The sequence below is a fragment of the Macrobrachium nipponense genome, chromosome 3 (genome assembly GCF_015104395.2).
Source record: "Macrobrachium nipponense isolate FS-2020 chromosome 3, ASM1510439v2, whole genome shotgun sequence".
NCBI classification, from domain to species: domain Eukaryota; kingdom Metazoa; phylum Arthropoda; class Malacostraca; order Decapoda; family Palaemonidae; genus Macrobrachium; species Macrobrachium nipponense.
Window position 1 is genome coordinate 14,442,975 of NC_087202.1, and position 23,619 is coordinate 14,466,593.

The 23,619-nt window shown below is 44.9% G+C and overlaps 1 protein-coding gene across 6 annotated transcripts in view; it reads left to right on the plus strand.

The window, feature by feature from the left end:
• Positions 1-23,619, plus strand: part of LOC135221639 (kinesin-like protein KIF3B) — a 155,214-nt gene that overhangs the window by 97,233 nt on the left and 34,362 nt on the right. For all 6 annotated transcript variants that reach the window (XR_010316059.1, XR_010316060.1, XM_064259316.1 and 3 more), the window contains exons 13-14: positions 9,344-9,449; positions 23,002-23,127. Coding sequence is in view for 4 of the 6 variants with exons in the window: in XM_064259316.1 (XP_064115386.1) it covers positions 9,344-9,449; positions 23,002-23,127 (232 nt within the window). In the remaining 2 variants the exon portion in view is untranslated. The remainder of the gene's footprint in view (positions 1-9,343; positions 9,450-23,001; positions 23,128-23,619) is intronic.

Sequence of the window (23,619 nt, forward strand, 5' to 3'; positions counted from 1 at the left end):
TCGTCACTACTCTGGAACAGGAGGCAATGCAGGTAAGCTACTTGACCGAGCCCCATCCTATCCCTTTCATTAGGGATAGGAGCGATTATCCACCACTTCCCCCAACAAGGGGGAGAAGTGGAAGCCAACAAGAGACAAACCCATGACTTCATATTACCTCTTGCAATAGGAACAAGTTCTTGCTTGCTTGGGTCCAGAGGTCTGACCATTGATCCTGCGGTACATACCCCAATCATTGGGCAGAGGCCAGGATCCCTCCCTCTGCTCTTACGACCAGGGAGGGAATCCAAGGTAGGACAAACACCAGTCTGTTCATAAGACTTAGATTCCACCCACCAAGATAATTCAGAATGATTTCTCAGACAAACACAGCAGTTTTTGTCTTCCATTTTCATTTCTAATTCGTAAAGTGTTCAATTACTAATTGTTCACACCGAATAAAGTGGTGTTGGAAGACAGCCTGATAGCTCTCCTTCCAGTGTGAAGAGAATAGTAGTTCCTCCCAGAACCTCTCCTTTGTATAAACATGTTGTCTTCTAGTTTATATGGACTTCATGTTTAAAACATTGTTGTGGGTGGTTTTTTTTTTTTTTTTTTTTTTTTTTTTTTTTTTTTTTTGCATACTTTGTAGTGAAGCTAAGGATGTAAGAACTACCTCTACCTCCTTAGCTTTCAGGTGTCGTTTGCTCTTTACGCCCTTTCTGCCATCAAACATCTGGAGGCATGAGCGATCTTCGCTTGTATGTTTAAGTAGGCTTAAAAAGTGTAAAATTTTTTCAGTATCTCTTGATCATTTTAGTGACTGGCATGGCATCGTGGAAGGAAGCATTGGATGTTCTTCTTTTATTATTTCTTCACCTTTTCAGCAAGGTGCTGAGTTTGTAGAGCCAGGGGGTACAGTATACCTGGAGAACCCACCACTCTTAGTGGATGGGTCTTGACTTTATTTCAGTGTAGGTGTCAGTGTTTTCTGGTTGTTTTATTGAGGTGCTGTGCCCAGGGCAAGGGTGGGCACCTATCATACTTTGCTAGCCATAGGACCGTCCTCCTCACTGCAAAGTTTCCCTTACACTGAGCCATCGAAGCGCTACCCACGAAATTTTGAACTTAATGCTGCCGTCGAGTAGAAACTCTTAGCTATATAGTAATTACTGGGTAAGTATATACAAAATCTAATTTTATTATAAAAATATCATTTGTTCCGACACGGCATACAAACCTTCGGTCCTTTTACAATAGGAAGGTACTAGCGGCAGCTGGATAGGTCGTAAGCTTTCGAACAAGGGGTTCGGTAGTTAACTGCTTGTCCGACAGGCGCGCGCGCGCGACTGAGAGGTAAACAAATCACTTTTGCTTTCGGCCTGCTGGCGTGTGGACGTGTATCATCGCTCTCTGCCCGCTTCATCGTCGTTGCTTTCGCATGGTTGTGTTTTTCTTTTTCTATTTATCTAGTGAAACTAAATTGTAAGTACAATCATTTCATATTTATTTCCATTGAATTCAATTGTGAATTAAAGGATCTTGGTTTCTCCACGCCCTCCGTTTACCCGAGTGCCGGGACTGAAGGGCGTAAGTGCGGGAATTCATTTTCCCAGAAATGATCCTCGTATTGTGTATGCTCGGTGCCGAGGGCGGGAGAGCGCTCGCTCCGAGCGTATATTTTGGTTGGAAATGTGTAGATGAAAATCGTAAGTAAGTGCTCTTTTCATTTATATTTTTTTGACCTGTATGCTCGTTGCCGAGCGAATGCGCTCGACACGAAAAACTTATTCTGTATGGAAGTGGAATCGCAAGTACAGTATTCTTTTTCATTTTCAGATATTTATTTTGATTTGAGCCATACTCTTTTGGATCAGTTCCGAGCTTACCCGGAAATTGATCCTTTCCCCTTTTTATTTGAATGAAGTGAAATCGCAAGTGCAGTTCTTTTTCATTTTCATATTTTATTGAGATTGCATTGTTTACTTGGATCAATGTTTCCGCTATTTCCCGGGAATTGATCCTTCCCCTTTTTATTTGTATGAAGTGAAATCGCAAGCGCAGTATTCTTTTTCATTTTTCATATATATTTTGATTGCATCAATTCATTATGGATCAAGGTTTCCATTCATAATCGGGAATGGATCCTTTTACCCTTGCGCTCGGTACCGAGGGCGCAAATGCGCTCGATCCGAGCCCTTATTCATTGTGAAGTGAATCGTAATGCAAGATTCTTTTTCATTTTATTCCTTTTATTATTGATTGCATCAATATTTATTTGGTTCAAGTTCCGCTCAGTCAGGGAATTGATCCTTATGCCCTTGCATTCGGGCCGAGGGCACGATTGCTCTCGGGCTCTTATATTATTGTTGGGTACATGGGTGCTGTGCGGGGGTGGGAACGAGAAAACCCCCCCCCCCCCGCGCTCAGCTCCCACAGATGGCCCTTATCCCCTTGGGGGGGGGGGGGGGGGGAAGGTTATCGGCGTTCTTCTCCTCGCCCGATCCGTCGAGCGCGGGGGGAGGGCGCTCGGTGCCCGATGTACAATTTGTATTCGGGGTCTTCCACTCGTTCGGAGAGGGCTCACCCCCTGCGCGAGGGGACTTCCCCCCCACTAATCGCTACTACTGTTATTTCCGCAGGTGCTACTGCCACGAGGGTGGACCTTGGTGAGGTATGGGCGTCCATTCCATTTTGCAGGGCGCTTGTAGTGCTAGTGTACAGGGGCTGCGGTTCTATGTCTGGGGACTACTGCGGTCACCATGGAGTGGTGACCACGCTCCCAGTGACGACGTCCCTCCTCACTGGTGTACTCGCCTCACGTGGTAACAGTCTTGCCTACAGCCGCTGTGAAGTGCAGTTCGCCGTACCGAGAGGGGGGCGTGCCGCCGCCGCTCGTGGTTGCCGCGCTGCAGCGACCACACTTCCGCTGCCCTAGAGCTCGCCCCTGGACCTCCGCCGGTACCGTAGGTTGTTGCTGGCTGCTGCTCCACTTCCTGTGTTTCCGGTGCTGCCTGCCGTACCTGCCGATTCTGGGCTGACTGTCCATGCAGTTGCTGCGCTGGCTGTCCCTGCCGTTGCTGCGCTGGCTGTCCTGCTTTGCTTTGCTGCGCTGGCTGTCCCTACCGATGCTGTGCTGGCTGTGCCTGCTGTTCCTGAGATGCCCATACCTGCTGACGTCGTCCCTGTTCGTGGTGGTACTACCCCAGACTATGGTCTGTCTGTACAGGTGCGTCCGGGCCCTGTGGCTTCGGCTACAGCAGCCCCGGCTCCGCCCTGGATGGCAGATCTTACGTCTGTCCTGAGGAAGCTGACGAAGAAGAGGAGGTGAAGGTGTCGTCGTCGTCGTCTTCATCTTCTTCATCGTCGTCGGCTGCCGCCTCTTCCCCTTCGACTTCTAAGGCTTCACAGCCGAGGAAGAAGAAGGTTGCCTCCTCCCTCCTAAGAAGTCTCCCTCGGGAGCTTCTCGGTACCCGTCTCACCTCGGTGGGGACGGAGGGTTCCTTCCGCTGGTCCTCCTGCTCCTTCGGGAGCGGGGCCCGTCTCTTCTTCCGCAAGGAAGAAGACTACGGGGACCAGAGGAGTACCGGCTAACACCGGTACTTTCCTCGCCTGGTGTCAGTGGTTCTGCCACTGCATCAGGGTCCGTCTCGGCCTCTCGTTCGCGGGAGGTACCGAGTGTACGGTCGCCTACCAGCGACCGTGCAGCCAGGAACCAGACCTCGGAGCTCGCTCAGCGTCAGGTTCACGGCACGGGGCGGAAGACTGGTGACAGCCGCTCACGCGACTCTCACCAGACCAGCTCTCGCTCTCGCGGCGACCAGCTGGCTACCCGGGGACGTGACGGTCCACGACGGCCACGGCTGAGGCTGGGAAGAGGTCCTCCCTCCCGTTCGCCGGTACCAGCCACGGCTGGAACCAGCGACGTGGACGTGCCGTGAGGACAAGCACCGGTTCTCACTGTGACAGTGGAGCCTGCAGGTCGCCTGACCGTCGCTCTCACAGAGAGCGATCGGGTACGGCAACCAGCACCAGCTCTTCTGACACTCGAGATCGGGGCCGCTGTGCTCAGTCCAGCCGTTCTCCACAGCGAGACGGTTCGACCAGGCCTGCAGCTCGATCGCCACCGCGGGTTGACGATCGCCTGCAGCCCTCCAAGCCTGCTGGTTCTGCCAGCGAGCGAGGAGGGAGCGTCAGGTCTGCCTCTCCCGACCTTCAACCTCCCGTACCTTCAACCTCCTCGGGTTACACCGGGAGGAGCGAGGTATTGAGGAGGTGATCGTGAGGGGTGCGCCCCTCATGATCCCACCACGACGCCCTACGTGCCAGGCACGGTTCTTGGACCGGCCAGGACGTATGCGCAAGTGGATGGAGAAGACCGAGAGGGCTGTCGCTGTTCCCCCTTCTTAGGAGGAAGGTTCTCGGAATATGCTCTTGTTCGAAGGGCTTAACGGTACAATCTGCAACATGCTGTGACTTCCGAGATCCAGAGGAACTTTGCCGAGGTTATGGCGCTGATTCGTCAGCACAACGACCTCGGGAAGGATCGCCGCTCCCACCAGCAGAGCCACGTCTCGGCTCGAGTCGTTTTGGGGCCCGAGAGGGAACCCAAATCGACGGTGGGTCTGCCGCGATCGGAGCTTGCCGACTGTGTTGAACCAGGTAGTCTCTCGTCTCTGGACAAGAAGGCTCTCTCAGTTCTGGCCGGTCGAACAAGCTACTTCACCTCCTCTACTGCGACAGAGGCGTTTCTACGTGTCTTCGGACACCGTATTTGAATACCCTTCGGTCCTCCTGAGGTTTTGACCTCGACGAGGACTGGAATGAGTCGGAGGACGGTATCGGCTCTCTCCTGTCAGGTGTCGATCAGCCCCACCCAGACGACGTTCACAGTGGCGGCAGACACTTACCTACAGTATGAGTTCGTAACCCTCCTCGGGAAAACGTTTTTTCTCCTGACGATACGTTTTCCCAGGCTCTGAGAGGCCATCGCCGTAAGGCGATGGCTGCTCCTTTTCTTCTCCAACTGCTAGTTCCGCTGGGAAGGCGAGCCAGTATCCAATTCCTCCCCCATTCCCTCTCTCCTTACGGCTACGAGGGAAAGGGGAGGGATCCTACAGAGATTTCTCTGTAAGATCCCACGTTAGGGGCTGCGCTACCGGGGGGACCTTCGGGTGCCTACCTGACGTAAGCCCCGGTCGTTGAGGAGGGATCCTGCCCCTTTCTCGATTTCTACGGGAATCGAGAGGACCACCAGCCGATATCGTTTGACGAATTCGGTGGGGGGTTTCGCAGAGTGCTTAGAATTCTACGGAATTTCTAGCGCACTCAGAGTGTTCGAGTTTTTTACGATCTCCAAACACTTAGGCGAGACCACGGTCCAAAGTGAGCAAGAATCCCGATAATTGTTACACGATAATCGGGAACCTCGCTTATATTGCTCGAATTCCTGTAATTTGCTAGCATTTGGCAAGAAGACTGCTACTACGGAAAGAAGAGTATCTCACAGTAGGCGATTAACACCTGGAATAGAGAAGAACGGACGGGAACTTCCAGTTTGGCTTGAACTATCGTCTTCGGTATTCTGTTCACCATTGAAGCTTTCCTTTGGGAAAGACTTCTCCTTCACTCTCTTGACTAGAGAACGAAGGCGGTCGATCTCCAATCCTTATTCTCATTCCTCGAGAGGAAAAGAATTTAGGATGGAGGTCGTGGTATAGAACCTACAATATACTACGTATATTACCCTCGCGACATGATTCTTTTAACAGTTGAATTGTCCGGGGGGTAGGCGCATACGTAGTTTTAACTCTACGGTTTGTGACCGAGACGAATTGTATCTTAATGAACTGCAACTCGGGTTGCCTGCAACCTCCCAGCAGTTATCAGTTTCGATTTTAGATACTTGGTATTGTCATGACAACACCAAATCAGCTTTTGTATTTACCGAAATCCGTTTCGGTTAAATATAATTGCTCGAGCGTATTCTTTATGCTCGATGGTTCTAGCCGAACGCATTCCTTCGTGGAATAATGGATTACCTGGCAACTCAGGATGACGAGTCACCGAGAGCTACTGCGTATTGAACTGCCTGATAGCGGCTCAGTATCAGCTAGGTCTCGGAGATGAACGGTCGGTTACGTCTCTCTCTCCCCTGGTTTGATTGACTACCGAAACCGTATCTCTGCCCAACAATCATGGACTTAGGTCTCTGATTAACGGGGATTCTCGCAATAATGAAGGACCATCTACTGCTGTGACGCTCGATTTCATCGCCTTCGACATTGCGAGAATTTTCAACAGAGATATCTCTTGGACTCTTTCATCTTTCTGTTTACCGCACGGTAACAGAAGTCTGTACTAGTCACCCGCTGCATCGCACCGCGATAATGCGAATGATTTTTGCAGACATCTGAGTTTGTCTTCAAAATATCTCGTATTCGTAGGTGTGCAATTATTCATTGCTCGCCCCCCCGAATTAACAGATATGTCAGAAGACATCGCCTACTCTCCGACCTGACAGCTCTACTTCCAAATGTTCAGCCCATGAGAAGCAGTTCTTCAGGCAGTATTTCCCTGTCTTCATTACTGAAAAGCGCTCCGCTTTTATTGCAACTACGATCCTCACCGGACAGCAATGAATAGCGGTTAGCGTTCTCAGTCTTTGTAGCACAGGTTCAGAATCTTGAGAATCCTTCTCTCGGTTCAGCTGTGAAGACGTAGGTTGTATTTTCTGTACACCTTCGTCTTCAACGACACATAGTGTTGTTTCTCCTTAGCCGAGAATCAACTATACTATGAGATATCTTGCCATCAGGGACCTCGGTCTCTAGAAGGCAATTGACTTTCGCCTGTTGGGCACATGCCTTAAGAGAGTCATCACCTTGCCTTCTGGCATCGGTGACGAACAAATTATTTGTTTAGTCTCTTGGCATAACCCTTTTAAGGCGAAGGTCACGTGACTTGCTCGGGTGCTTGGACAACTTGCCTCCTACCGAACGCAGTCAGTCGGCAGCTGTCAGAGCGCCCAAGTCTGTTACGAACTTCGCTGTGGACTTAGTTCGGTTGTTCCATAACAGTCTTTTCTTCGTCCTAACGGCTTGTCACAGTACCCATACCATCGACACCCACCATTGAGTGTCGGTGTCCTATCCACTACCGAGAAGAACAACTTCGCTGCAGACGGATAGACCAGTATGGGTACAGGACATCACCGAAGTCGAGAAGAGGGATAGGTCATACAACCATCCCTTCTTTTCCTCTGAGGTAATTGCATGACTTTTCCTGCGAAGTCAAGCATCCAGGGGATGGGGATTCGTGACGCTCGATTTCGTACCGAATTCGTAGCGAAGACTCTGAACCCTTCGGTTCCTGACGATCGGTTAGAGTCCTTCACAATCCCCTCCCTAATGGACTTCACCGCCTTCGATGCGAAGGAGATGCTGCTTTGTCCTGTGAAAGCGCGACCGCGCTTTCTGAAGAAACTCGACATCCCAGGCTGAGTGTTGAAGACTCTTCGTCAGCACCAAGATGACCTAGAAGTACACTCCCTCGAGTTACACAAGAAACTTCTCCGTGGCGCAGGTACTGAAGGCAGGGGTCTGGTACAACCAGACCACTGGCACCTCCTTCTACCTTTTGGATATTGCCCACAGGTCCTTGGATCGTTTTCCTTGGGACCCGTGGTGGCTGCTCAACACGTTGTGTAGCTAACCCAGACCCTAGCAGGCTGAACAGCATCGAGTCCTGGTGTGACTGTAAGAATAGATAAGTGAATGAGAGAGTGACTGGCTTCTCTTCCTATCTTTTTCTCCCCCTCTACCTGTGGGTTGGGATACGGTCATCACCTTGCTGGATAAGGACGAGATGCCGGTGAGCTACTCGACAGAGCCCCATCCTATCCCTTTCACTAGGGATGGGAGCGAATATCCACCACTTCCTCCTACAAGGGGGGGGAAGTGGATGCCAACAAGAGACAAACCATAACTTTATGTTGCCTCTTGCAAATAGGAACTTGTTCTTGTTTGCTGGTACGAAGAGATACGCTTGCCTCTCTCTTAGTACTTGGTCCAGAGGTCTGACCATTGATCCTGCGGTGCACACCCCGATCAATCGGACAGAGGCTTGGATCCCTCCCTCGCTCTTACGACCAGGGAGGCATTCCAAGGTTGGGCGAACACCAGTCTGTTCACAAAAGACTCAGATTCCTCCCACCAAGAAGTGAGTCTTCCTATTGTAAAAGGACCGAAGGTTTGTATGCCGTGTCGGAACAAATGACAATTTGTCCAAAATTGCATTTTTCCTAACTATACAAACCTGAGGTCCTTTTACACATAGTCCCACCTCATGCCACCCCTCACTCTGCAGTTTTTGCTTGGGCCAAAAGCAAAAGTGATTTGTTTACCTCTCAGTCGCGCGCCGCGCCTGTCGGACAAGCAGTTAACTACCGAACCCCTTGTTCGAAAGCTTACGACCTATCCAGCTGCCGCTAGTACCTTCCTATTGTAAAAGGACCTCAGGTTTGTATAGTTAGGAAAAATGCAATTTTGGACAAATTGTCATATTTGAAAGTTATACATTTACTTTAGTTTTATATAATAAAAAAGGGTAAACAGCAAAAGAAAAAGTTGACACAAATTTTGAATGCGTATAGCTGAAAAGGATCCATAGATGATGTCATTTGAAGTCATTGGCATTTCAGTGGTTGGCAATAGATAACGTCATTGGAATCTCAAAGGGTTGAGTTTAATTGCTCATTACATTTTACTTTTTATTGACATTGACCTTTTAAAAGTCAAATATATAATGTCAATGTTATGCAATAGTGAACACCTTAAAGAAATTGATATTGTGGAATTGAGGGCTGATTTAAGGAGGCATTATTATTTTATGTAACATAGGTGGAATTACCTCCTGACAGGATAATCTAAAGTTCTTCACAGAATTTGATCTGTTTCATGGGCTTGGCAGTTTTCTAATGTTGCCTGTAAATTCTGGTAATGGAATTATACCAAGGACTCATTCCTTACAGAGTACCAGAGAGAACTCAGCACTGAAAATCTTTGTGTCTGTTGGATCCAAAGTGGATATAAGTCAGTTTTACTTTGTCTCTTAATCTTTCCATTTCTTTCATCTGTAGCTGAAGAGTTTCAAAAGTTTTAGCTGAACAATGTTGATGCTGTCATCTGTTTAGAAGTTGCACTGTTTATCAAGGAAATTTTCCTTGGTCTAAGGGTTAGGTGTAGAGAAGTGCGGTGGCGTGCTGCTATTTGATTTTTTTTTACATTGTTTGAAATTTATCTGAAAGGAACATTCCTTAATTTTCTTTTATGTTGTAAGCTAATAACCCCTTTCTAAATTTCAGAGAATTGAAATTGAAAGCTCTTATAATTGAGAACTTCATTTCTCCGGAGGAAAAGCGTAAAATCCTTTCTCGGGCATACTTTGATGAAGATGAGGATGTTTGGAAGGTGAGGTTAAAAATGTTGCTTGTTGATTTTGTTGTTAGATTTTTAATCAGATCCTTTTTAAAACAGGTGATATGAATTTACCAGGAGTTCATTTGTTTTTTATTTGTTGTTCATGGTCTAATATGAAGGATGGGTTGCTGCTACCAAATTTAGGTTAATATAGTGGTTACGGTATATGTTCAGTGGCATATTTGTCAGAACTATTTAAAACAATTCAGGATGATTCTAAAGCTTTTGATACAGGGAGTGAATGCCATGTGATATCATTTTGGGATCTGATGGTGGATGAAACAAGGTCTGTCTTGTCATTAAGTAATTCTAAGATTGATGATGTAACACAGGTAAAATATGGTTCATGGTTAACAGAAGCCTCAGAGTAACATTGAGTAGTTGAAAGCCTTTTCTAGTACATAGTATCAGGGATGTTTTCTACCTGGTAGCAGAATTCCTGATCTCCATTGCATTTACATTGATATGATAGCTTCTTATGTTTGTTGTGCCCTTTGATTTTAAGTTTATATTTCTGCAGCTTTTTTAATATTGAATTATTTATTATGGAATATTTTTTGGAGTGTATCCTGTACAGTGCTAAAATTCATACAATTTTAGCATTTGTGCATTGTGCCTTTTCATCATTTATGTTCAAGCCATCAACAACTGTTATTTGTTGGGGAATGCTCAAACACTCTGAACCAAAGAAATCACAGGTAAAGCAACCGGCTTGGGTAGGAGAGCGTGAATGACTACTTTCCAAGGCGGTCAAAGAAAGACTGATGTGTCGCGAGATTCTATGCCTGATTGGTGACCGGCTTCCACCTTCTATACATGAGTTGCCAGATGCCACAGATTCCTTGCTTTACAATCTGATGGATTTTAACCAGTTTCCATCTGGCACAAGAAGATTATCCTATTATTAGACTGAAGGTTTGTTAGCTATGAAAAATACCACTTGTTTAAAAAAATGGTCTATTTACAGTTGTCTCAGGTTGCATACTCATACTTTACAAACTGACAGACATATGAGATTCAAGAGGGCAGGTTCCAGTCTGCCTTCTAATACGATAGTAATATATGAGATTCAAGATAGGAAGTTCCAACCTACTTTCTAAAGTGACAGTAATCCCTGAGATTCAATATGCCAAGTCCCAATCTACCTTCAAAAGTGACAGTAATATTTAAGGGTCAATATGTAAAGTCTAAACAGTCAGAAGGTATGTTGTGTACTATCCAAAACTTGAACCAAAGTACCTTCACTCTGCAGCGGTTGACTCTAAATTGGGCAATAACAAGCCAAATTATCGAATTCATACTTTATGGGTATTGTTGCCATATATACATGGGAAAAGTACAGTACATGGATTATAGTAATTTCTTAAGCATTATGTACTCACAAAATTTTTCTTGGCTAGGTTTTTACTCATATTGTCAAATTCACAAGTTGTGATAAGGCAACTTCACATTTTTCATATTCCAGCTTCGCAGAGGTTTTGTCAGATATTAAGGCAGTGGATGATAGCTTTTGGGAGAGACAAAATATTTTAAGTTAAATCGATGATATCAAGGGGAGTACTATGCCTACCAAGGCCTTTTGGAGACTGTGATCATGGACAAACATAATAGCTTCATCCTTTTATATCTGCAGGAAACTGGTTGTAGTTCCTGTGTCTGTAGATATTGCAAAGCCTTCTTCAATGAGAGAATGATTAATTTTCCTTTGGTCATATTTACATTGGGCAAGAGGAATTTATGGCAAGGGAGCAGGTTCAATGATATGAGTTTGTGTATTCCAAAAAAAAAATGAACTTTAACATGGTTACATATTTATTGCTAGTTTACATATATTTTGAAAGGTGGAATGCTTCTGCTGTTAGCATCAAATTGCCAGGAACTCCTGTGGTTCGGCTCAATTTTGAATCAGGTGCCATTAGTTCGTTGAGCGGCCATGATGGTGGTGCCACATTGTTTACAACTTTCTGACAACAAAAATGATGCCAGATCTCTTTTGTTTTTATGAAAATAGCTTAGCAAGGAAAATGTGTGAAATCAAATATGTTTTGGATATTAAATTTAAATGCATAAATATATATTTTTAAAGATTTTACTTCAGAAGGCTCTAACAAGTTAAAACTTTAAATCAAAACATTGAGACATTTGGGAATGCAGGAATTCCTTACTCTTAGACTGCTTGAAAGACCTCATTTCTTTTTATATAGCTGTATATTTACTCATTCGATATGCCACCCAAGAGATCAGAAGATGACAGAGGTAAGAAGTGTAAGCACAAATGTTTATTTATGCTAGAAAATGTTTTTAACCTTTCCTCCTGTCAGCAAGGAGCCATGCGCAGGGTCGCTCGATGAACCATGTACATATTCGTGCAATGGAGCACGTACATGGTTGTGTAATGGAGCATATACACGGTCGTACGATGGAGTACGTACATGGCCATGCGGAGGAGCACGTACATAGTTGTGCGACGGGGTATGTACATGGTCCTATGATGAAGCACATACGCGGTTGTGCAACGAAGGATGTACACGGTCCTGAGAAGTTGACTGACAGAAGGGAGAATGTCCTGGAGAAGGAGACCGTACTCTATGCTTCAAAGAACTACAATCCCTAACTCAGGAAAGCGAACGACACAAGTAGGAACTCCTCGGAGAATGAGAACGAGAGCTTAGGCCTCTTGAACACATGAGAAAGGTGGTCCATTCCATCATGCAGAGGAGAAGGTGACCTACTATGATGAGAGACATGTCCATGGCTGACAACAGTCTCACCTATATGACCCACAACAGCCTCACATCGGACACTAGTACGTCCATCAGGAAGATGAACAGGCAAAGAAGCTGCAGGCTCTGAAGGAGAACTCCTGGAAGGACCTGGATCAGCAACCTGAAAGGGAAGCAACTTCGACCTCTTAATCGGAGCCTTCTCATCCTTGCAAAGAACTCGAACAGGCTGAGGTGACGATTAACTAGCCTGAGAACTCTGATGAGAGGAAAGTTCATCATGAACTGGAACACGTCCACATATGCGAAGGGGGAGACATGTCCGTGCTGGGAAGATGGTGAAACACCCCTCATCAGTCTCAGAAGAAGCAACAAAGTCTTGAATCCTCCAATGTCTGACTCAAGAACAGGGGGGAAGAGGAGGAGAAAGGGAGGGAGCCCTTGGCCTATGACACTTCTTACTAGAAACTCTGGAACGCCTTCAAAGGGTTGACAATCACTTGTGATGATGTCATGTATGAGGCTGGGAGTGACGTCACAGCAATAGGCAGAGGGAGAGATGTCACAGCAGGGAATTCTGCTGGGAGTGATGTCATGGCATCCAGACTGACAGCCCAAGTCAATGGCCTTGCTGATGGCAAGATAAAGGACGACCTAGGGTTCATCATAGTTGTCAGTAGCGTCCTACTAGGCGGCAGCACATGCGAACCAAAGTAGTAGATACCAGGAGGAAGGGTATCTGCTGGGGGAGCCGGGGTGGAAAGGTGAGCAGCCATGAAATGTGACAATAGGCCTTCCAAAGAGGGGGTACTCCGTAGGCCTAGGGAAGCCCATACAGCTGCCATCTTGTGTGAATCCGAATCTGAAACAAAAGAGGAAGATGGTGTCATCTCTCTCCCGGGAGGGAGAATACCTTCTGCGAGAGAAGGGGCAACTAAGGCGCTCCGTCTGTTTGTAGAAACTTCCATAATCACCCTGCGCATCTGCCGATTTTTCCAAAGACGAATCAATGGAAGATAGGAGAGGGGAAAGGGCGTCAATGGAAGACGAAGCAGAAGGAAAAATTCTGGAAGAAGGGGAAGCAGCATTGTCCACTTGGGGAGGCAAAAAACCTTCCCAAGAAGGACAAGTAGCTATCCTAAGGCGCTCCCTCTGTTTGTAGAAACTTCCACTGCGACACAGGCCAGGAACGACATTCCAGGCAAGGATTAGTTATGTTACAAAATTTCAAATGGCACTTACTGCAAATCGAAAGGGGTCAGTCAGTCAAAAAAAGCTAAAAACCTGGCACAAGGAAATCCTTGGACTCCTGGACACAAGCGTTGACGGGTCCTATTCTGCTTGGCTGAGTCCATGATAACATAGAGAAGGCACACACTCTAAAGCATAAAGAAATCATGGACAAAACAAAGAAACTGGCTTGGGCAGGAGGAGAGCAAATGCAAGCATCCACACCCTAAGGCGGTTGAAGAAAGACCAAGTGCGTCACGGGATGCAGACTTGGTTGGTGACCAGTCTTTACCTGGAATATGCATTGTTGCCAGATGCCACAGATTCCTTGCATTACAATCTTTGGTTGTTTTTAACCAGTTTCCTGAAGAAGTAACTAATAGCAATAATTATGAAGATATAAATTTAGGAGATGAAAGTCACCAATGATAGTCTGCAGATTCTGAGTAAAGTTTAGTTGACTTATGGTTAGGCTAACTCAGGAATGTAGGCTAAATGTGTTAAATAAAGTACACTATTTTAAAGAAAATTATAGACTGTGTAATTATAAAATGACAAAGTGAAAATATATGAGTATGTAATGAAATGATAAAAAGTGGTGTCAGAACATAGCCAAGTACGTAGTAAGCTAAGTTGCCAACTGCTGTCCATTTCGGAGACTGTGAGTCATCATTTTTCTTGAATATTGTTCAGACTAATCATTTGATCGAGATGTTACTTTGACACAGTGTACAGGACACCTCCCACTAATTTTTGGTAATATAGTGCATTGTCATCCCTCCCTCAACCCACTCTCCTGGCTTGCCCGTCTCCATAGCCCTTACCTGTCTATTGTATTATATTGAGTAATATTGGATGTTTTAAATATGTTGGTTTTTTGTAGATTCTGTGTTAACTATTATTGTTACTGCATTTTCTTAAGTTATATAAATGGGAGTAGGCTAAGAAGGGTATGATCTTCACCCTGTTCACCTTTTCAGTGCTCACCTGACAGTCACAAGGTAATAATAAAGTAAACATGTCCGTTCTTTATAAGATGCATTTGTAAACTGAGGTAGACTTGAGAATTCCTCAATAATTATTTACTATAGCAATGCATAATGCTGTATGTGTTGCGTTAATGGCAGCAAATGTAGGTATCGGGAAAATAAGAAAGAAAAAGATGTGATTTTCCATTTTTTTCCAAAAATGGAAAACTATAAAATGAGCAGGCAAGATTATGTAAAGGTAAACAATCAAAAGATGTGGTGCATACATTTAAGTTTTGTAGCACTCTTAAACGGCTGCTCCAATTCTAATAAATACAAGTAAAATCCTATTTTGGAACCTATCTCAAAAATAGTTATGCATGTGAAACTAGTGCATCACTTTACATTAATGATAAGTAATATAATTCAAGATGCATGAAACTCTCCTCCTTCACTCAACTCAGTGCGGTACAATTGAACTACATCCTTATTACTAGCGTTAGATTAGTAGAAATTGTAGTGTGATACAAATACAGAAACACACACGCAATGATATTGATTTTTTTTTCTTATTCTTTTACCTCTTGAAGCCTACATGGGGGATTTTGGGGGGCAGTGAGCAGACCTTCTCTTTCTCTTGGCCTTGATTCACCCTGTATAATGTACCTACTATCATGATCTCTTAGATCCTTTACTTCTCTTATCGAGGTGTTAACTACGAGCATGTAAGATAAGGTAACCAAAATTAAATCACGGTTTAATCTACAACCCAGTATACAATTACTTCTACAGAAAACATTGGGGAAAATTAACTTTTGTTCATGAAACTTACCTGTCAGATATATATATAGCTGTATTCTCCGACGTCGACAGAATTTCAAAACTCCCGGCACACGCAGTGGGCGGCCAAGTTGGTTAGTACCCATTCCCGCCGCTGGGAGGGGATATCAGGAATCATTCCCATTTTCTATTCAGATTTTTCTCTGTCGCGGTAGTGAAAACACCTGTTTCCACTACCTCCGCCTAGGATTTTGAAACTTCATTAGCCGCTTAAGTATCCTACTTATTTTTTTGAATGATTGACTTGGATTTGTGGCTAGGCATACGCTATCATAAATTAATTAAAATTTTTTCATTGCATATGATGTCTGAATCTAGTTAGCCTAGTTTCAGATTTTGTTGTCTGCAACGGGTAAGGGGAGGCTACCGAAACCTTCGGTAGACACTCGTTTAGTATACATGTTTTCTTTGTTGAGAGATCAATGTAATTAGTGTAATGTTGACTGATTCCGAAAGAGACGTATGATTCGTATGTACGCAAATTAGAGCGTGATAGAATCAGGAGGTCTTCCTCCACAGTACCAGTAGACTTTATTTTGCCTAACCCTGTGGTATGGCTTACGGGCCTAGAGGAAGTTCTGTGAGAAGTAATGCCCTTTCTATTATTGTGGATTACATCAAGTAAGCTTGAAAAAGTGCTCGCTCTCCAATCAGTGTTGTGAGTGTAGTGATGTTGATTTTGCCCCTAGTGTTGTGGTCCTATAACGCCTCTAGGTCTAAACCTCTGTCGGACTCCCAGGACCAGGGAGGGGGCAAGTTGAAAACCGAAGGAGGGTTACGGGAACCCCCCAACCGATCTGGCGTCCCTTCGGCAGGATAAGGCTGCCAAAGATCGTGCACGTGCACGAATCATGAAAGATTGCTTCTCGTCCTCCGAGGCGTCCTCCCCGCAAGGTTGGAGCTCTCGGAAGGACTCGCGCCCTCTAAGAAGCTTTAGAGAAGAGGACGCTTCACGTCCTCTCTCTCGTCAGGAGGGAACGTCAGATCCGCCCCATAACGCCTCTAGGCCTGGACCTCTGTCGGACTCCCAGGATAGGGAGAGGGCATGTCGAAAGCCGAAGGAGGGTTACGGGGAACCCACATCGATCTGGCGTCCCTTCGGCTTGACTTAATATCGATAAGCGTGACAAAGACGCAAAATGTCGCACAGGCGGCTGTCGTCTTGGTCAAGAGATTAAAAATGTCCTTAAGGCAGGACCCTCACAAGGACGCCTTTCGAGACATTCAACGCTCTATCGAGAGGAAGACTTCGTTTGCACTTCCTCCATCTAGACTGAAAGGGAGAGCTGGGATCTGGTACGAAACAGGAGAAGAAGCAGGATTGAAAGCACCGTCTTCTTCTCAAGGAGATTCGCCAATTTGGTGGACGCTCCAAGGAGGTCTTATTTGTCATCGGCTAAGGTTTCCTCCTCCCCTCATGGCGTTATGTATACGTTATGTGACGTTCGCTTTACTACGAAACGGGATATTGTTCAAGCTCATAAGATTGACGTCCGGCAAGCTGATTTGCATAGTCAAATAGCTCGCCAAGACGCATCTTACTCGTCCCTAAGGGACGCTCTGTCAGCGGACAGAGATGACACTGGACAGACTATCCTAGTTTTCGACAGGAGAAGGGCAAAGAATTCCTCATACCCAAGAACACACAGGCGTCCTTTTAAATGCCCTTCTGCAGTGTCGATGAGCGTGACAAAGACGCAAGATGTCGCACAGCCGGCCGTCGTTTTTGTCAAGAGTGGCGAACGTCCTGAAGACTCGTCCTGATGACGATCACCGTACTTATGCTTAGGACGCTCGCGTTTCATGAGCGGCTCTCCCCTCGCCAGGAAGCCTCTCAAGTTACTCGTGTTGACGCACGTCATTCACTATGACGCTTCCCTTGATGTTCGTCGCTCTTCTATTCCGGACGCTCTTCAAGACGCTCAAAGAATGCAATCAGGACGTTCGGCAAGCACCTCGCGACGATGCGTTCCTTTTTTGAGCGCGTGTCTGGATATGTTCATTTGCATTACTAAGACGCAAAATGTTGCACAGGCGGCCACCGTCTTTGTTAGAAGGTAACGAAAGTCTTTAGGCCGTCTTGGAGACGATAGCCTTACGTCTTCCTATAGTGCTCTCACACTTCAGGAGCAGTGTGCGGCTCTCCAGGACGCTTTTCGGGTGGCCTTTCAGAAGACGCTCGACGTCATAAACATTGATAAGCTTTTTGGAAGACGCTCGATGTCTTACACATCTGGACGCTCGCCAGGACGCTAGCGAGGACGCTCGCCAGGACGCTAGCGAGGACGCTTTTGAAGACGCTCGGCATCCTACACGTCATGACGCTCGGTAGAGCACTTGCCAGGACGTTCTTCAGAACGATAGGCGTCCTACGCATCAAGACGTTCGGCAGGATTCCTGCAAGAACGCTCTTCAAGAGAGCGTCGTCGAAGTAGAGGAAGGAGTTTGGTCTCGTCAAGATGTCTACTTCTCTTTCTACGAAGGGAGCGTTCAAGAGAATCCATCACTTGAATTCCTGGAAAACTGTAAGCAGATTTCGGTGTCATAAAACGCCTCGTCTGCTTTCGGGATTGCGCTGCCGAAGGGGAACATTAAGGTCATTCCTGTCGTAAGCCCAGTCTCTAATCAGGAATCCTGCCCCTTCCTCGATTTCTGCGGGAATCGGGAAGGCTATATGCTCGAATTCCTGGATTACTTTCCGTCATGCAATTGGGTTAGTTCTCATTGACAAAGTTCTTAATAACATTTTATCGCATAAGCGGATAAGTAACAAAATTTCGAAAGAGCTCTCATTCATTAGTCAGAGGCTCATCCAGGAAAAAGACTTATAGACTACGTCCATGAAGTCTTATGTCAAATATCATAAGAAGCTTGAACTTTCCTTTTCGATCTTCGGTTCTCACTTGAGGATTTCCATTTGAATAATATTATTCCTTTTCTTGGCAAAGAGAATGAAGACAGTCGATTTCCATTCTCTCTCTCTTCCTCGTCGAGGAAAGAATGTAGTAGAGAATTAGATGTTCAAGTGACTGCAATACTTAGGTATTTTATCTTCGCGTCATATTACTAATGTAAAGTTCAAGTCATATACGCATATCGTGGTTACCTCTACATGGCAACCGAAAGGACTGTTTATTTTAAGTGTTTAATCGGTCCTTCCTGCAAACTTCCAGGAGTTTCCGGTGTAAGGACAATGCTTGAAGGTATTGTTACAACAACACCAACTCAGCTTCTGCATGTAGCGAATTATGTTTCGCTTAAATATGACTGCTTGAGAATTTTCTTATGATCGATAATAGTAACGAACCTATTCCTTCGTAGAAAGAGAGTAGCTGGTAACTCAGGCAGAATAGTGCGAAACGAGAGGTTGCTGTCATTGTGGATGACGCAGTATATTTAATCGGTACTCCCGGCAACTTTCTCCAGGAGTTTCCGATTTAACATTTGGTTAATTAAGCGTAATGTTACGACAACACAAAATCAGCTTCTGTATTAGCGAATTCTGTTTCGCTAGATATGCCAACTTGAGAGTTTCTGTTCAAATAATGGAAAATCTATTCCTTAGATGAATAGAATAGCTGGCAACTCGGCATAAGACTGCGAGAAGGTGAACATAAGCTGCTGCCTGTAACTGTCACAGTGTCTCACACTGTCACCAACTCAGTGTTAGGTAGCTCGTTGTACTGCTCAGTCGGTTACGTCTCTCTCTCCCGCGGATTGATTTACGAACCGTATCTCTGCCCTACAATCATGACTTTTGCCTCGGGTTGAGGGGATTTCTGGTAATCATGAATAAACGACTTCCTTTTGCTAAGAAATTTTCAACAGAGATATCTCTTAGACATGTTCGGCGCTGCTTACCGCACTGTAACAGAATTCTGTACGAGTCTACCGCAGCATAGCACTATAATAATGCTCTCCTGCTTATGCAAAGCGCAGCCTTATTAGGGAAGGAAGCATGCTTAGTGAGGGAATGGATGAGTCTGCTGGGGACCATTTTCCTCGCTGGAGAAGCTTGTTCCCTGAATAGACTGCAATTCAGACCTCTACAGTTTTTCCTACAGGAGAACTGAAATAACATCAAAGATCTAGAGATAATTCTAAACGTCTCTCAATGGGTTAAGGATCACCTCAGGTGATAATGAGAGGGAGAGCAGCATCCGGACAGAGGTCCTGGCACATAATCTAAAAGAATTGGAAGCAATTTGGTTGGCTCTCCAGTTCCTCGAAGAGTGAGGTTTTGGTCGAGTGGTCCAAATCATCTCAGATAATTCCGCAGCTCTCTCATATCCCAAGAAAAGAGAGATGGTTATCGGCATAGGCACGGAACGTAACGATCCGTAAGAGGTTCGTTACACGATTGCACGTCCGTGCGGATCTTCTCGATCGACAGGCAGCAACTACTGACGTTTGACTTTTGAGTAATCCTCGCTTAGAAGTATGTCGAGAGTTGTGGAGACTTTGGGACGTCCTTTCGTAGATTTTGCAATATGAAGACGAAGAAGCTTCCTCTACGTTTCCGCCCTTATTCTCGATCCGAGAGCGGTAGCATAGACGCCATCCTATAGTATGGAATGGGGATAGTTGGTTAGCCCTTTTCCCCTATTCAAAAGCTTAGGAAATGTAATAAGATAATCGCTGGCGTCAGAGGGAGTGAGAAAGACGCTGATCGCCCCATGTTGGCCTTCGAGAGGCTGGATTCACAGAGGTCACGTCCTTCAGAGAGCACTTTCCAAGGACCCTTCCCGAGAGAATCGGTCTACTCTAACAGCCTCACTTCGAGAGGTACCTAAAATCTCTCCGCTCTGAGTCTGAATGCGTTCAGACTGTCAAGAAGCGAGAGGATCTTCAAGATTAATTGCAAGTCTCATTGCCAAAGCAAAGCAGTGCTGCATATTTTGCAGTGTACCAATCGGAGTGGGCCGTTTCTGGACATAGGGCAGGAAGAATGACTGTTCCTCTACCTCTGACCTCTGTGAATGACTTTACCGCCTTCCCATTCCGTCTGAAGTATGGGATAAGCTAACAGTCCCAACGATTGTAGAATACGGAAATATGTTGTTGACGGCCTCTAGGCTCAGAGATTCGGATCTGTCAAACAACAAAGCCCTTCCACGATCTTTGAGGTCTGCGGAAATCTTGATGGAACTTAGACGTAGTCTGAAGTTCTTGATGTCAAAGCATTTTGAACCTCTCCTTTCTGTAAACTTAATACACGTGACCAGAAAGGCTAATTTTCTAACCACTCTAGCTACGGCAATGAGGGTTAGTGAGGTTTTAGCCATCATCAGAGGTTTTGGCTTTAGAGGACATAATTCGGTGTCCTCTAAGCCTTCCGTTCTTGCTAAGAACGAAAACCCGTCTAACCCTTGGCCCAGAGGCCTGGAGATCAAGGGGATGGCACAAATTATTGGGCAAGAGCCACAGAGAGTCCTGTGCCCTGTCGGGGCTCTCAAGTTTTATCTTGATAAAACTAAAGAAAGTCAAGGTCATTCGGACAATCTGCGGTGTTTCCGTAAAAAAGACCAGACTTGCCCATGTCGAAGAACGCCCTGGCGTTATTTTTAAGGAGTCTTTCTAAGAGGCTCATTCGTCATGTTTGAACAAAGATTTGAAACCTTTTAAAGTAAGTGCTCACGAGGTGAGGGCGCGGCCTCGGAAGCATTTCAACAGAGCATGACACTCAGTAATATCCTGAGTGCCACGTTTGAGCGAAGCAACTCTGTGTTCGCTTCACACTCCCGACGGGATGTGAAGACGACATATGAGATCTGCGAGTCGCTAGGACCATACATATCCGTAGAAATATTATTGGAGGCAGGAAGCAGCACGAATCCTATCCTATAGAAAAAGGGATAGGTGTGCTTTTAACTTTGAAGGGTTGGTCGCTTGAGGCGCTTTCCCTTTCGTTAGCCTAGAAGTTATGGGACTAACTTCGATAGGTTAGGTCAGGTGGTAGTTTTAGCTTCGTTGCCCTCACAGTATGGTCAATATGGTCTAGTCACATTGTGGTCACGCCCCCGTTGACAGATCATCTAGAGCGCACCAACTACACAGGTCACTACCTTGTTGGCAACTCTAGTAAAGCAAAAGCAGACTTCGGTGACAGTAATCAAGAAGTCAGCTATGCTAACAGGTAAGGAATCAAGATGTCAATCATCTGCACTTGAGGTGTTTCCTAAATCCTTCTATTCTGTCCCTTCCCACCTCCAATGGTGGGATTCAGCTATATATATATCTGACAGGTAAGTTTCATGAACAAAATGTTATTGTTATGATACAATAAAGTTTGTTCATACTTACCTGGCAGATATATATAATTAAAGTACCCACCCACCTCCCCTCAGGGGACAGTGGTATGAAAAATCTGAATAGAAAATGGGAATGATTCCTGATATCCGCCTCCCAGCGGCGGGAATGGGTACTAACCACCTGGCCGCCCACTGCGTGTGCCGGGAGTTTTGAAATTCTGTCGACGTCGGAGAATACAGCTATATATATATCTGCCAGGTAAGTATGAACAAACTTTATTGTATCATAACAATAACATATTATTTTGGTTGTTATGTCAAACCACGCTTACATTTTCATTATGAACTCTCCAATTATCTGCTGGTATTGAAAAATATGGAAAATGGTATTTATTGCATTTTGTAAATACGTAAACTGAGTTATTGGGGGGGAGAGATGAGTAAAACAGTGATAGAGAGAGAGGGAGAGGGAAGGGATGGGGGATACGGGCGTTCAATTATAAAAATGAGTCCTGTTGACTCATGCGACTTAGCCAACACCATTTTACAGTGCACTATACAGTGGACCCTCCGTATTTGCATTCTCCAGATTTGCGGACTCACACATTCGCGGATTTCTCTCTGGAACATTTCCCTGCATTATTCATGGAAAATTCGCATATTCACGGTATTTTTCTTTCAGAAATATCCAAAAAATTCCTTTTTTTTTTTTTTTTTTATCAAATTTCATCATAAAATGCACTTTTTGCGATAAAACTATTAAAAAAACCAGGTAGAAAAAATTTCAGTGGGGTTTTCTTCAGAATAAAGTAACAAAATAGGAGGTTTAAAGCATTTTTATAGGGGTTCCAACTATTTGCAGGTTCTAACTATTCACGGGGGGTCTGGTAAGCATTCCCCGCGAATATTGGGGGACCACTGTATTACCCAAAATTAGCAGAAGGTATCTTATACATTGTGTCAAAGTAACATATTAATCAAATTATTAGTTTGGAAGATATTTGAGAAAAACAATAACTCGCAGTCCCTGAAATGCATAGTAGGCTATTTGTACCATGTTTAATTAGCTTGCAAGACTCTATTTACATAGGAGCTTAATTTTTTAGGAGTGTATTCTATATTTCAGGATATTTTGTGGTCCGGCAGTGGCCTGGTTTCCAAGGTTCCCGAATTTAAGAGGTTGGACTGTATGATCGCAGAAAAGCCTATTTCATTTTGTTGGGGGAGAATTGATTAGAATTAAGGGATCTTGAATGAACACTTGGAGAGCTATCCAGTGGTTTGGATTTCAGCTTCCACATAGTAAAATTCCGTGTTCTAATTATTTGTTGACTGATACAATAGTACTGATTTACAAGTAATAAAAGTAGTTTATAAGAGAATTTTGGTTATTTACTGAATTTTACGGATTTATATTTTATCAAGTGAGTGTGAATAATAATTTTATATCCCATGAGTATGAGTCACAGAAAATGCTGAGTTTTCAGCCATCGTTTAAATGTTTGCCTAATCTGATAAATTTTCCTTGTAGGTTCGTCCTGTGGTTCGTCAAACTAGTGGTGGCACCCTGAAAAGACCTGTGTCATCGGCATCCCGAAGACCTACTTCTGAGTATGCAAAAATGCAGGCATCTGTGGATCACAATCCTAGATACAAGGTGGGATATGGTGGGACCTCTTCCCTGGATGCTTCATTTCATTCAACCCTTTGAGGTTCAGTCGATTTCAGATGATGATGATGATGTGCAGATTTCAACTTTGGCATGAAATGATGTCATGTATAGAAAATAAAAAAATTAATGTAATATTTTGAAGGAGTTAATATTAAAAAGGTATCTTAACAAACAGAACTGTGATTTGTTCCGATACGTAATACAAACCTTTCGGTCCTTTAACAATAGGAATTAACTTACGGCGTAGCTGGAATTACGGCCGTTGAATCTTGAGCAAGGTTGTTAGGCAGTAACTACCGTGGGGCAGGCTAGCCTGCCTGGATGCAAACACTCCACTTTGCTTTTGGCCGTCTTCCGATGAAGACGTATGTTTGTGAGCTCCGGCTGACTGGTCGTTGATCTTTTTTCCCAGTGGGATCCTTTTGGTTTATTTTTTGTATTTAAATAGTTATACATATACGGGGTTTTATATTAATA